Source organism: Sturnira hondurensis, unplaced genomic scaffold, assembly GCF_014824575.4.
Source record: "Sturnira hondurensis isolate 20B ecotype Veracruz unplaced genomic scaffold, ASM1482457v3 Scaffold0006413, whole genome shotgun sequence".
Classification (NCBI taxonomy): domain Eukaryota; kingdom Metazoa; phylum Chordata; class Mammalia; order Chiroptera; family Phyllostomidae; genus Sturnira; species Sturnira hondurensis.
Window position 1 is genome coordinate 40825313 of NW_028079044.1, and position 15060 is coordinate 40840372.

General features: G+C 37.3%; 1 protein-coding gene across 3 annotated transcripts in view; it reads left to right on the forward strand.

Annotated features, from left to right (window-relative positions):
• COL14A1 (collagen type XIV alpha 1 chain) overlaps positions 1 to 15060 on the forward strand; it is a 196983-nt gene that overhangs the window by 127798 nt on the left and 54125 nt on the right. For all 3 annotated transcript variants that reach the window (XM_037048457.1, XM_037048454.1, XM_037048455.1), the window contains exons 34-36: positions 350 to 508; positions 5779 to 5856; positions 8317 to 8403. In XM_037048457.1, coding sequence (XP_036904352.1) covers positions 350 to 508; positions 5779 to 5856; positions 8317 to 8403 — 324 coding nt within the window. The remainder of the gene's footprint in view (positions 1 to 349; positions 509 to 5778; positions 5857 to 8316; positions 8404 to 15060) is intronic.

Below are 15060 nucleotides of genomic sequence, written 5' to 3' on the forward strand. Positions count from 1 at the left end.
TATGTTTACATTTATTTTTGTGTTTAGCTTATGTTTACATACTTATGTTTCTTTTAATGTGCATTCAGAAAAGGCATAACTTGCACTGCTTTCGGAAGAGGCTAGATTCTTTAAAAACTGATTCGTTTCGAAGTTATTTTGAAGAAAAGTATTAATTAAATAAAACAGAGAAGGTCCCTGATGGTCGTGGAGACAATGAAAGTAGGAACCTTTCTCCTCTGGCAAAACACACAGAGACAGTTCCTGTTCTTCTCGTCCATACTTTTTAGTGATGAGACGTGCAATTGTGTGCCCTTGGTTGATATTCTTCTTACTTCTCACCTACTAAAACATCTTGACTTTTATCCAGCTACACATTGTTGTCAACAAAACTTTGGCCAAAGTAGTTCTTGACTGCAAGCAAGTGGGTGCGAAGGTGATCAATGAATCAGCTAACATCACGGTGGATGGGGTGGAAGTCCTCGGAAGGATGGTCAGGTCAAGAGGACCCAATGGAAACTCTGCACCGGTAAGTGGGCAACCAGGTGAAGCAGTGTATTGTTATAGAAGACAGACTTTTGAAAATATAGTTATTTATTACCCAGGGGAAGACTTTGGTAAAGGGATAGATGGATGGATGGATGGATGATGGATGGATGGATATAGATGGATAATGGCCTTTATAAATAAACTAAAGCATGTATAGTCAAAGCTCTTGGCAGTGAACTGCTATATTATACTCCAAGAATTAAGCTAGTTTAGTTTCTAAAGGCATTTTAAAATTCAAATAGTAAAATACTCATTATATGGTTTGTGGCATAAATGATTTGTCAATGAGAATCAAAACTGTAAATGAACTTCATTTGTATAAGCAAACATGGATTTGTACAAAATATGTAATTATTATATATAGGAAATTGACATAAGCCTCTTATTTGGGTTAGATTTGGGCATTTTACAGCTAGACTTTTGCTATTGGTAATGTGAAGTTTACCCTTTGATCATATAGTTATTTAGGTGATAAATCATTCTAAGATAATATATTTTTCATTATACAACATGAAATTGAAGCCTGGGAGACTTCCAACTGGCAAAGAAATCACATTCCCTTCACTCATCACCCACTAGGAAAGAACAGTGTGCACAAGCTGTTGTTTCTAACATCATGGGGTCATCGCTGATTAGCTGTCTCTAATTTGAGTCATTTTATAATTAGAACCAATTAGCCTGGAGGATATTTTATTCTTTTAAACAACCCCAACTATTCTATATTTCTCTTCTATTTCAGAAAAAAGTAAAATTAATTCTGAATTACTGTCACTGTCTTATACAATACTTTCATAGGTTGGTAGAACTAGGCAGTTATATGAAACTTCAGAAAGATTTGGTGGTTCTCTGGTGCTATTTAAGCTGGAGAACCCTTTGTACAAATGAAATATTCAAGTTTGTCAAATAAATAAAGAAATAAGAAAAATGAAAACAGATCCATGCTGACTGAAGGGGAGAGGGGACATGGGGAAGTAGGTGTCCTACCGACAATGACCCTAAGGTGCCTGTTGCAATCACGCTACTCTGGTGAAACCCATTCACTTTGCAGACCTGCAAACAGTCCTGGAGTGGTAAAGGGATCTGCTTTGGGATCCCACTCTTTTATGGCATTTCTCTTTGCGGTAATAATAGACATAAAATCCTGGAGTGCATTGGTACACACACACATAGGGTGCTGACATCGCTTAATAAAAGTATAAGTTTCAAGTGTACAATTAATTCTATGATAAACCATTTGCATACCCATAACTGAAAGTCATATCTTTTGTTACCATCTATTTGTCTCCCTTTACCACCTCCCCAGCCCCTTTCCTCTGGTCACCACCACACTGTTGTCCATGTCTAAAGGGTTTTTTTGTTTGACTGTTTGTCTTGTTTATTCATTTGTTGCTTTCAGTTTTATCCCACATTTGAGTGAAGTCATATGGTTCTTGAATTTTCTGTCTGACTCATTTCACTTAGCATGAAGTTTGAGGTATTTTTAAAGTGCTTTTGTTCTATTTTGCTTTGGAGAACTATGGATTAGATGCTTAGAAAGAGAGAATATAAGAGTTCTAGAAGGCTCTCTTGTTTTCAGTTATAGTAAGAGACTTTTAAGAATGTTTACGTGACACTGAGGAGTTATCTTCTCTTAATGTGTGGTAATTTATGCTGATTAAGAAACACATCTTCTGCTTCGTGGAAGACACTTTTATGATAGCATACTCCAGAATACAGAGATCTAGAATTAGCAAACAAGGAAATCTTGTGTAAATGGATGTAGACGGATGCAAGTTTGGATGGATAAGTAAATAGGCTGTAATTTAAGAAAGAGAAACAATTCTTGCTGTATGAGATTCTGGGCTCAAATCACTGACTAAATTATATTTTATTCTCTAACTAATGTGTTTAAAATCCCTGGCACTTGATAGGCATTCAATGAAGAGCAGCTCTTATTATGGAAGGATGTCAATAGTACCTTCTCCATCTCACCCGTCTTCTCCATCTAAACCTCCACGACTTGTTGAACACAATTATGTGTAGTCATATATTATTTTCTTCGTCTTTCATATATTTCACCCCTCTAGCTAGAGGATGAATTCCTCAAAACAGAAACCATGACATGGTCTTCATTTACAACCACACTCTTCTACCGCTATCACAGTATCTAGTTAAATCTTATACAAACAAACTAAGTTCTCAAGAAATACTTGGTAGAAAGTAAATAGAATGTCGTCTGTTTGACTTGTATTATGACTTTTGTTAAAATGTTGTGTTTGCACATATTCTATTCGTGTATGGTATTGCCAGCCATCTGGTAATTGTATAAAAAAACCTCTCCTAATTTGTGTTCTACAATTGCAGTTTTATAACTACAGTTATTCCCAATACCGCTCCATGGAATAATGGTACTCTAAATATACGGCCAACTAAACATCAAAGAATTTATTTCTGAAAGCAGAATTTCCTGTAGGTTTCCATCCTGCTGGCATTAAATCCTTAACTTTGTCCATGAAAAAAGAGCGATTACATAGAGCACCCTCTGTGGTAACTCCCAGATGGGAGTAGACAATGGGGAGTTTATAGAAGTTAATGATTAAAAGAGTTCTTTGTAAGACTAGTAGGAAAAAAGTTGTGGCTTTTGTTGGACTCTGGAATTCTGCAAAAGATTACCAAATAGATTTGCAGCCTACTCACTTATTGAAGAATTTGGTTATGTCTAAATGGATATTAGATTAGATCTCAAGAATGTGATTGGAAACTCACTTGCCTTTGGGGTTATTATTTAACTGTCTTAGTACAGGACAAGAGAGAAGCTTCAGTCTTCAGTTTTCAATCTAGAAGTCACAGATTGCTAAAAAAAGAAATCTTGATACACATTTGTACTACACTACCTAGCAAAAGGGAATGTGTAATGTGCAAGTTTTGGGTTACCATGGGGAAGTAATGATCATATCATTGAGATTAGTAATTTATAGGTCAGCATTCCCTGGGCGAATTCAGCAGTGATTAAAAAAAAATGCCAGATGATAGAAAAGCTCTAAATATTCAGTCTTTAAACAAAATATATTTTTTGAACCAAAGTTGAGTGGAAGAGACTAATGGACCTGGGGATACGGTACTACTATATCGAAATTACCTACATTTACAATAAAAACAACTTGTGTTCCTCGGTGCAATATTTTATAGGCAGCAAAAGTCCATAGAGGAACTAAACTAATAAACAGGCTTAACTCAGCCGTCAAAACACGTGTGGGAAGAAACTTAACAGCTGTTCTTTTTTCCCATCTTCCTTCTCCTAAAAAATGTCTTCTGCCTTTTCTGATAGCTAATGAAACTATAACGCTGCCAGTCAGAGATGATTCAGGAAAAGTTTGGATCTTCTGGCATAGGATCCAAAATATTTGACACCAAATGACTTGCCTTTTGTGCTACACCCAGACGAAAATGTCCAGTAGTGAAAAGCAAGCATTTGTGATTGGCTCAGTATTCCCTGGAAAGAGATTATAAAAAGTAGAAGTGGGAGGTTTTATGCCTTTCTCCTTTTATTTCCTACATATATATATATATATATATATATATATATATATATATATATACATTATATTATATATATATATAAATATATAAAATAATGTTCAGTTACTTAAAAAAAGAAGTTACAGCAGTAAAAGAAGGCTGCCTCTTGGCATCAGCTGCTTGAAGTATAATTTATGTTTAACCATAATGTCTTGCATTTACAGGCACTCAAATATAAGATCTTTCAATATGCTGTTTCCTAGTTAATTGGTACAAATATGTGTACCATTGCTTTTGGAATAAAAGCCAGAGAGTTTTTTTTAAATCAGTCTCCAGAAATGTGCCCTGGAAGAAAGTCCCTAAGTAAAGGCTGAGGAATCTAAACCACCATGAGCACAAAACAATTATGAATCAATTTGTTGTGCTCATGCAAAGAAAAAGGCTGCTGACTTCATTTAACTTGAAAAGGAAGGCAGCCCACCAGCATTCCTCAGATGATAGTATCGGCCTCATTCAGCACTTAGTAGGCATTCAACCCCTGGCATAAATGAAATGAGCTCATACGATGTCCAGTTACTCAACCAGGCAGAAGTTTAGCCAAAGGTGTAGATGTGGACATTATACTGTTACAGGTGATTAGATGGTGAATGTTTATTTGAAAAGCTTCAAGAAAGCCTGGTGCCAGCTTGGGGCTAGTGAAAGGCCTCTGCTTAAATAAATCTTCCCAGTCACGAAAAGGTTTCTACACTGAGGACTCTGCTCAGAAATGGAAAATTTCTTAATGGATGAATGACTTCCAGATTTCGCTGATTCTATCTAACGCTGTTATAATGGGTCCCATTTCATAAATGTCCCCAGACAAATGGCACTGTAATGTTAGGCTTGGGTATCTGTATTTTAAATATTAGAACAAAATTTTATTCACTGCAAAAGGAACCATAAGAAAATGAGGTGGGCTGTTTAAATCCCAGCCAGAACTCAGCTTTCAGCCTTCTCATCCCAGGTATTAATCTATAGAATGGGGTTGATACTGCTATTATGATACCTCATAGTGATGACCTGAAGATTCAGGGATACAGGCAAAGTCCTTAGGATTGTGCCTGGCACATAGTAGATTTTCACACAATGTTTGCTGCTGTTGTTATTGTTATTTGGCAAGTGTTTTTCTTAACCAGAACATTAAATAGTTATGATTATTATAGGCAAACAAGTATGTATGCCTGAATAGTTCAGGTCAGAATTAATTCAACAAGCCTTCATGAAACACCTACTATGTGCTACATATTGTGGTAAAGGACACAACGATGAATAAATGGTTCTCTGTCCTTTGAGAGCTCACGGTCTAAGGAGGAGAAAATAAAAATAGTTTGATTGTGTGGTGGGAGACAGGCTATGAAAGACACACAGAGAGCTGTGGGATTCCGGAGTCCCCCTGGAGTAACTGCGCAGGGCAGTGCTGGGGAGGTTTCAGCAGAGGCGCTGAGATTCTTTAGGTGGAGAAGCGCGGGGAAGCTGTGACTGATGGGGGAGTTTCACTGGTAGGTGGAGTGACTGGAGACAAAATCGGAGACTGCTGCGTCTCCGAGGAGTTAATTCATTTGGTATTGTTGAATGACCTTGTATGTTCAGTCGGGTTTCGTTATAAATGTATTGGTATTCTATGATTGATGTATAGTGTGAAATCATTGCAGTTACAAACACAAGGTGTCTGTCTGTCTTTCATTGAATGACAATTTCCGCTCTCCATTGTAGTTCCAGTTACAGATGTTCGATATCGTGTGCTCCACGTCATGGGCCAATAAAGACAAATGCTGTGAACTACCAGGCCTGGTAAGCCACCTTCAGTCATTATTTGGTCTGTTCCTTATTGACCTTTTCTAAAGTTGTATTACATTTTCCCTGAAAAGGAAACGCTTTTGTAAAACTCGTGTTGGAGGTGGTTCATGGTGGTGCTAATGAGGATTAGAAAGACACTAAGAAGGAGGTGCCTCTGAAACCAGCAGGACACGTTGCCATCCTTGCTGGGACGGCATAAGTCCTGGCATGCCAGGGACACGGTCCAGATGTTCCCAGACTTCCTGGGTCATGCAACCTTTAGGGCTGGCGTATTTCGTGGCATCTGTAAGCCAAATACCTAACAATTACATTTCTAAAGTCATTAGGTCCGAACCTCTCCCTAAGTGTTATGTCGTAATATCTCAGTGGCCATATGAAAACTTTGAAAGAAAAAAAAATGATCTATTTACTTTATTCTTATAACCACAATTCCTTAATCAGATGTGTGTGCCTATTGGGAGTGTACAGTTTCTTTTATCTTGGAAACCAATTGGACATCTCCATGCTCCCCCTTTTTTGCGTATTAGTTTTTCTCCTGGTACTTGCTTTCCCTCATAGCAATTGCTGGAAAACCAGGTTTGCTAGCATGTGACATCATCAAAAGACTGTTTCAAAATCTAATGTTGAAACTGTGAAATACTATAAGCTAGTCATTCATACAAATGCTCACTGGTGCCTGATGCTGCTGTTTCTCTTGAGTGTTTACAACATTCACAGAACCCTGGTGAGTTAGTTATGTTGTGACAGGGCATCTTGGTACAAGTTTCAGAATCGTAGTCATAAGTGATACAACTTATGGGATGGTACTAGAAAGACACAATTTTTTCATTATTAATGCCATGTATAATTTATAGGAATATTTTAAGATTCATAATTTATAGGAATATTTTAAGATCTTAATATCTTAAGATCCCTAGGGCCCAGGAGCTGAAACAGATGGCCCCACCATGGTTGAACAGTAGTTATGTCTTGATAATTGAATGTGGAGAAGCTGCTATAAAATTTGGGAGGTTTGCCTTTTTAAGATCTTACAACATATCACATCATCTATCACAGGCAGTACAATCTTGGTGGCTTTGTTTCAGAAAGAAATAATTTACTCTTTCTCCATCAAAATACGTTTTTAAGTAGGCTCTGGAGTGAAATTAAATCAGAGGCGCTGATGTCATGCTTACATGCAGGTGGACTGGAAATTGGAAGGGGCAATGCTCAGCTTCCTAAGGTGTATCACACAAAAGGTGATGACCGCTTCTCCCAGGAAGGACTCGGGCCTTTTCAGAGCTTTTCTTTCATTTCGTGGTAGGAAGCCACGGATGGAGACTGTCAACAGCAACGGCAAAACCATTTCCGAGTCTGTGGTCACAGGGGACCTGCTGTTAGCTTCACTGTGGGAATCTTTCGGGAGACTCAAGTTGCATTTCCCTCTAGCTGTCCAGATGTGTTAGCAAGGGGTTGTCTTGTCATGAGCTGACAGCTTTGATTATTGCCCAACATTTAGGGAAAAGTATGCACAGGATACACCGATCCTTCGCTCAACATTTTGGGGATTCTATTGTGAATATTTCAAAGACTGAAATTATTTTCCGGTTGATGGTTTAATTATCATCTGTGCTCTATTCAGCTCTAACTTTTCCCCAAAGTTTTGAATAATGAAGCTCATTTTCTCTTTCTCCTAAGGGACTGATTAAGTTGTATAGTTTCTTATCCCAGTGTCGACTTTTTTTTGGCCGCTATCCCAAATGGATATTCACAAATTACTCAGTTGCTTTTTGCAGGTGCTCTGTCTTCTCCATCCTCCAGGAACTCAGCAGATAGACTCAGCCTGACATTCATAATGTTGCTTGTATTGTCACATGGCAACAGAGTCTCCAGGAGAAGCATGACCTCCTGTCTCAAAGCTTTAGGTTGATGCTGTGATTTCTTTTTAGCCAGAGAATGTGAGCAGTAGCTGAAATTATTACAGGGACTTGAGGATGTGTTTAAGCTCAGCTTTTGTTTTGATTTGTTTGTTTGTTTGTTTGTTTTAGTACAGATGCAGTTGTTTTGGTTGACTATTTTTCAACAAGTTTTCTTTGAAATGGAAGAAAACATTGTAACACAAAGAAGGTTTGCAAGACCTTTAGTTCATCGAGTACAATGGCTCCAACTGAATTAAATAGTAGGCAGGTTTTGTGGGGATTTTTTTCACACCCACTTCTGCCTTTCTTTCTTCTCCTGGAGTCCCAAGCTGGTTTTAACAACCTCCTTTAATAATGATGATTATCAATGACTCACTAGACATCCATTCATTTTTCTTTAAAACAAAAGATTTTTGTGGTCAGGAGAGAATATTCTCTGTCTTTCTAGACTAATACTCACTTTAAAGTGTCCTAAATAAAAAAAAATTTTAGAGTTTATAAAACAACTTGTACAGAACATCTTGGTAGCAATTATGCTATTTTTTTTTCTTTTCAGAGGGATGAGGAGACCTGCCCAGACCTTCCCCATTCCTGCTCCTGTTCTGAAACCAGCAAAGGCGCCCTGGGACCAGCAGGCCCCCCAGTAAGTCTCGCCTAGCTGGGCTTAAGTGTTCTTTAATAACATTTATAGTCACCACTTGCTGCGTGTCTAGTATGTGCACTCCACTGTGCTAAACACTCACTTAATCCTATGAGCAAAGTGAAGCACAGAGATGTTCTAAAGAACTTGCCTAAACAACACAGCTTGGAGGGGCAGCTCTCCAAACCCAGGTCCCGTGGCTCCTGGAGATGATGCCCTTAACCACTCCGCAAGGCAACCCCTCCTGTTGATGTATATGCAAAATCTTACCTTCACACTCCTGTGGTTTATTCTCAGTGTGGCTGTTTCACATATTGGCCTTCTGCTTGTACCTGTAGTATTTGCATACCCTCTTCTTGCCCATTCTGTATCAAAATTTACACACGAAGGGAGGGTTTTGAAATTTTCAGGAAAAGTATCTCATCTGAGCAAGAAGTTCTCCACTACTGACTGGAACTTTCTACAGACAAAAAAGGGGTGGGGAGAGGGAAGAAGAAGGAGAAAGGAGGAAGAGAGCGAAGAAGATTTAAAGAAAGAAAGCATGTTTTATAAAATATAAAATTACACCATCTAGGTCTTTGAATTTACCATGATAAATCTTTTGCAATGTGTTTCAATGTTCACTGTTGAAGAGATGAACCTGCGAAACTGGGGTTGGACAATGACAAATCTATCAGGGCAGAAGATGAAGGAAACAGGGAGACCAGGCACCCCAGCAAACACAGAAACCCAGACCTTGCGGGAGGAATACTCAAAGCCCGACCAGCCTTCCCCAGAGGCGGCCCGGCACAGCTGGCCTGTGTTCGGGAGGTAACTAACCCAGGCTGACAGCTGGCTTGCAGCGGGAAACTTCACTGCAGGTTGGCACCACCACCAACACAACTGTCCTTTGTCTGTGGGCCCTATTTCCTGGAGTGGACAAAAAGGAGGAGAGCCTACTGAATGCGTCTGAAATACCGCAGCAGTTTCCCTTATCTTTGGCACATAAAACATTCTGTCAGGCTATGGATGTAGAACCCAAATACTTAAAAAAAAAAGACTCTTTATCCCAAAGAAGCAAATGTGGAGTAATGGTAAAAGCATCAAATTTAAGTGATAAGATCAAGCGCGTCATTGAGTCACTGTGAACCCACATATCACTCTGAACTTCCATGTCACTCTGAACCTCCATGTCCCTGGAACCTTATATGTAAAAGAGCACCTACTTCTTTAACGGCTATTGTGAGGACTATATACGATAATGTGTATATAAAAATTCTGAACCTTATAAAACTTTAATCAAATGTACAACTTGAGTTTAATCTGGGCATTGAAAACAAAGATTTATTTTCAACGGTGTGTAGATGACTTTTTTTTTACCCCAAGAACATGTCTTTGAACTTTATCAAGGCTAATGCACATTGTTTAGTTTATTTGTTGTACCAGCTGTAAGGTATTCCATTATGTAAACTATGTTTATTGACCCATTACTGTGGAGTATTTCCCTACAATAATATTATTACAGTGAACATTCTTTGTACATCTCTTTGCAAACATAAGTGAATGTTCTTGCAATAATGCTTAGATTTTGTGCAGAATAAGGAAGATGCATCTTCAAGTTCATGAAGAAACTCACCAGTACCCCCTCAGGGTGATTGTCCCAATGTCCTCTTCCCCAAACTCCATATGAGAGCTGGCCTCTAAGCACCTCACCCACACCCTCTGATGTTGCCCAATAGGAGTGCCTTCGTTAATCTGATGACAGAGGCCCTGTGTCATTGTTATTTTAGACATGACTCTCCCTCCCCGCTAGTGAGGTAGAGAAGTCTTTCACTTGTCTCTCAGCCATTTGGATTTTTTTCTATGTAAATACCTATTTGTAAACCGTGCTTAGGGTTTTGTTTAGCAGATTTTTTCCTCACTAATTTGTAAGTGGTTTTTTGTGCACTGAACACTAACCCTTTTTAAACAATATTGCTTGCAAATATCTTTTCCTGGTCCATGGATTGTTTGTTGCTGTGTATGGGAATTTATATTGTCAAGAAATTTTAATTCTAAAGTAGCCAAATTTAATATTTCTGGCAGTTCTCACCTTTTACATTTTTATTTACCCCTTCTTTTAGCCATGATTAACTTAGAAGTGTCTTTTTAAATTTTCAATCATGTGCAATTTTTATCTTTTTCTTATTGACATGAATTTTATTGTATTTTATCATGGAAGATAGTCTGTATAGAACCCGTGCTTTAACATTTCTTGATTCTTGATATTTGCTTTGTGGCCTTTGGTCAGATTTCACAGATTTTCCGTGTAGGCTTTAGAAGAATGTGTACTCTCTAACTGTGAAGGTTATTTCTAACAGGTTTTAGTTATTTTTTTAATTATATTTTATTGATTATGCTATTACAGTTGACCCAATTTTTCTCCCTTTGCCCCCCAGAAGTTCAACATTTCAAATATAAAATTCATTACATGAAATTGTAAATTATATTGTTAAAATCTTTATGTATTAATTCTTTATCTTTCCATTATGAGATAGATATTTAAAATCTTCCATTCTAATTGTTAAATTGTCAAATCCCATTTGTAATTCTGCATTATATATCCTAAGATTGTTATCATATGCCAAAAAATTAGAACAATTGTCTTCCCCTTGCTATATCAACATTTCTTTCATATTATTTTCTGATATATGTTTTCTTCTTTTAGTTTTAACCTTTCCAGGTCTCTATATTTTGCACATGTCTCTGGAATAGCATATGCTTGGATTTTGTTCTTAAACTTGTTTTACAATCTTTTTTGTAAAGTTTAGTCCAATTTATTGTTTGTGATAATTAACCTATGTGGATTTATATTCCTGTATCCATCACCTTGATTTTTGCCTTCTATCTTTCCACTGTGTGTGTGTGTGTGTGTATGTGTGTGTGTGTGTGTCTTTCTTTGTTGATTGAGGTTTTATTTGCAATTTTTGCCTTTTTGCTTTTATTTTCATTCTTTTCCTCTCCATTAATTTGGACACTATACTCTCTATATATGTTCTTTTAATAGTTCACCTAGAAATTTTAATAGACATATTTGACAAAGTAAAAAGAATCAAGATTTCTATCCTTCTTTCAACTAACATGATATTCTTGGAATTCTTTTCTATTAGATTATTCTTTTTTATAATTAATGTGCTGATGCTACCCAGTATTTCAGACATTTTTTATCATCACAAATTAAACATTTTATTTCTTGTTATAAATTATTGGATGTTAAGACTTACCTACGTATTTGCTGTCTTTTTGTTGTTGTTGTGCACAATGCCAGACATTGTGTACAGAATTTCTGGCAGCATTTTTACTTTTCCTGAAGTACACCCTTTGGACGTTTCTTTAATGAGAGACTATTGGTAGTAAATGTTCAGTTTTTGTTCATCTGAAAAGGTTTTTATTTCCCATGTCATTAAAGGATAGTTTTGATGGTTGTTACAAAGACTGCTAACTGCCCCTCTCCCCATATTCATCGCCACTGCTTCTTTTCAATGGTAGAACCTCCCAAGTCTTAGCCAAGTACGTGGCCATTCTGCTAGGGGCTTGATTTCTTAGCATCTGTGGCCTTAAGTTCTGGCCAGTGAGAGAGAAGGTAGATGCACTCACCCTGGATGTTGTTCTTTAAGGAGAAACAAAGGCTCTTCTTCACCAGCCTCATCCTTCTCAACAGGCTAGCACTCACATGTGGTGAGCTCACCTTGATGAGCAACATTCTGGGACAGAGCAGAGCAGCAGGATGGAAGCAACCAAGGCTTCACCCTGCCTTGCGTGGTAAAGCTACCCTGCTACACTGATGACTGCATCTGCTCACGTAGTAACATAAGACAGTAATAAACTTCCTATTGTGCTTAAAGTTGAATATTGACCTCAATTAAAACCCTTAGGCAAGTTCCCAAACTAAGTACAATTCTAGATGAATAATTATATTTCTCTGAGCACTTTGTAGATACTATGACACCATTTTACAGCTTTCATTGTTGCCATTGAAAAGTTAGCTGTTGGTCAAATTGTCATTCTGTGAGAAATCATTTTTCTCTGGTTGCTTTCAAGACCCCTTTTTTTAAATCTGAAGTTTAGCTACAATATGTTTTGTTGTGGATTTTTTTTTCATTTTTGGAAATTTGGGGCTTCATGAATTTGAACACCATTATTCTCATTAAATTTGGAGTTTTCTTAGTCTCTACCTCTTTGAATATTGCCTTTCTCTCTCATCATCTCTATTGTGTTTTTCTGAAATTCCAGCCAGATGTACTTTATAACTTATAATTTTATTTTCATATCTTTTAACTTCTCTTACTTATTTTCTACTTTGCATCTCCACCCTTAATTATGTGTAATTTCTTTAAATTTATATTCTGGTGTATTCTATTTTTAGCTATGTTTAATACACCAATTAACCTATTCATTGTGTTTCTGATTTTCATTATTATCTTTAGCATATCTAGAAGTTACATTTGGTTCCTTTTTAAAACTTTGGGTCACTTGTGTAGTCTTTTCTTTTGGAACCCTCTCAAGGCCACTTTTCTTTATTATATTAAATATAGTTTATGTTATTTATCTGATAATCCGATAATTTCAGTATCTCTGCAGTGTATGTGGTTTTGATTGTACCATTTGTTTTCCTGCTGATTTTACCCATTCTGTCTTATTACCCTGTGTATTTTGTGAATTTTTTTTGTGTATATTTGAGTTTACATGACTTGAAACTGTATCTGTGGGACTATTTTGAGCCCGAGTTTGAACCACATTCCTCCAGAGAATATCCCATGCCTGCTTTTGCTCCCATCCCGAGCACACAACCGCCTGGAAGCCACCCTAGGTTTAACTTTGCGTTTTTGTTTGATCCTCCCAAGCCGTGTGAATTCTAGTCCCTAGATTGTATAAGAATCAGGTATGGGCTAATGGTTCTTAGGAAAGATAGTTCCCATTTTTCTCATAGCTAAAGTGGAAACAACATTTTGGTCATCCACCTGCTAGACGGCCATTCTTTTTCTAGCTCATTCACAGTGCCGTCTTTCAAGCTGTTCAACTTCAATGAATGTTTCGTATCCTGCCCTCCCCCCACCTACCACAAACCCAAGTGCACACTTCATTGCCTTGTGTGGGCTAAAAAATGCAGGCTTTGCAGTGAACCTCCACCATCCTCTCCATCTTCCCCCCGGGCAGTTTCAGCGTGCGTGCTGGCTGCTCTGGTTTTTTGTTCTTCCCTCATTCCTGGTACTTAAGGGTTCAGTTCTTAATTATGATAATGTTTATTTTATTTTAAACAGCATTAGTAAACTTTTTTAGCTGGAGGCTTTTCAGGCTTTTTCATTTGCAGTACTGCTGGAACAAGTTTTAAAATATTTACTTCCATATGACCTAAGAGTCAAACTTTGTAAGGAGAGGAAAGCAGCAGAGAAGTGAATGCAGAGGGTTGAGCTCTGACTTGTTGAGAAAAAAAAAAGTAAAATGGAGAAGAGCTATTGAAATTTTAAAATATTGAAAGTATAATAAACAATTTAAGAAGTAATACCTCAAATAAAATGTAATACACCCTGTCCAATGATTAACATAGTTGTGATTATCTTCTCATTCAAGAATTTACACAGTAGTACTATGTGCCAACATAACTGGAGAGTCATAGAGAGACATGGGACAAAGAACCACATTTGCTTTCCCTAAACTAACCCTTTCTTATTAAAAGATGGACTTTTACATCCACAAATATTTGTTGAATTCTTGTCATGTCCTCAGGGATGAGGGTCATGGATAAGATGGAAACTAAATTAGAATTGTAAAATGGTCCCTGGCCTTTAGACATGGTGCCTCTGGCATGAATATCTATGAGTCATCTGGTCACAATCATTTAAAAATGTGCAAACAAAATTAAAGAGTTGGCCAGACTAGGTCTATTGCTCCGGATGCACTGGGCTTGCTACAAGAAATAGAAAATTTCACACGAACACAGTGGTGTGACCCATTAGGACATTCAGACATTCATTGTTTGCTCAACAAAAGACTTAGAGGTCCCTATTTCGTGAAGGAGCCCCGTTGGTCTAGCTTCCCCCCTGGGTTTTCTTTGGCTTGTTTCTTCGTCAAAGCGGCTCAAGCTGAGTACTATGCCCATTCCTAGGTGCAGAGGAGGCTTGGAAAGCAAATCCCTGTGATTTCCAGGCTTTACAGCAGGAGAAATAACATGGAAAGGAGTCGGCAAAGACTTTGGAGCCAACCAACAATATATGCCACACTGGGGGAAGATACTTGCATTATTTGTAACAGTTAAAGTTGTACTACCTAAATGTATAAAGAATTTCTGCACATTAAAGAGTAAAATACATGCAACTCAATAGAAAACTAACTAACTAAATATATATATATATATATATATATATATGTAGTTGCATTGAGATAAAATGCAAATAAATAAACATGAAAAGATGTGCAATCATAGTAGCATTAAGGGAAATAAAAATCAAACTAATAATAAGGTATTGCTTTTACTAATCAGGTTAGTGAAAACATTAATTTTACAATATCAGATACTAAGGGTTAGAGAGGCAGGGACCCTCTTAAGCTCTTGGCAGATGGCATAGCTTTTTCGGAGCACAATTTGAGAATGTATTTGCATATTTGTAGTTTATGGTTCATTTATAGTTCTATTTGTTGCTA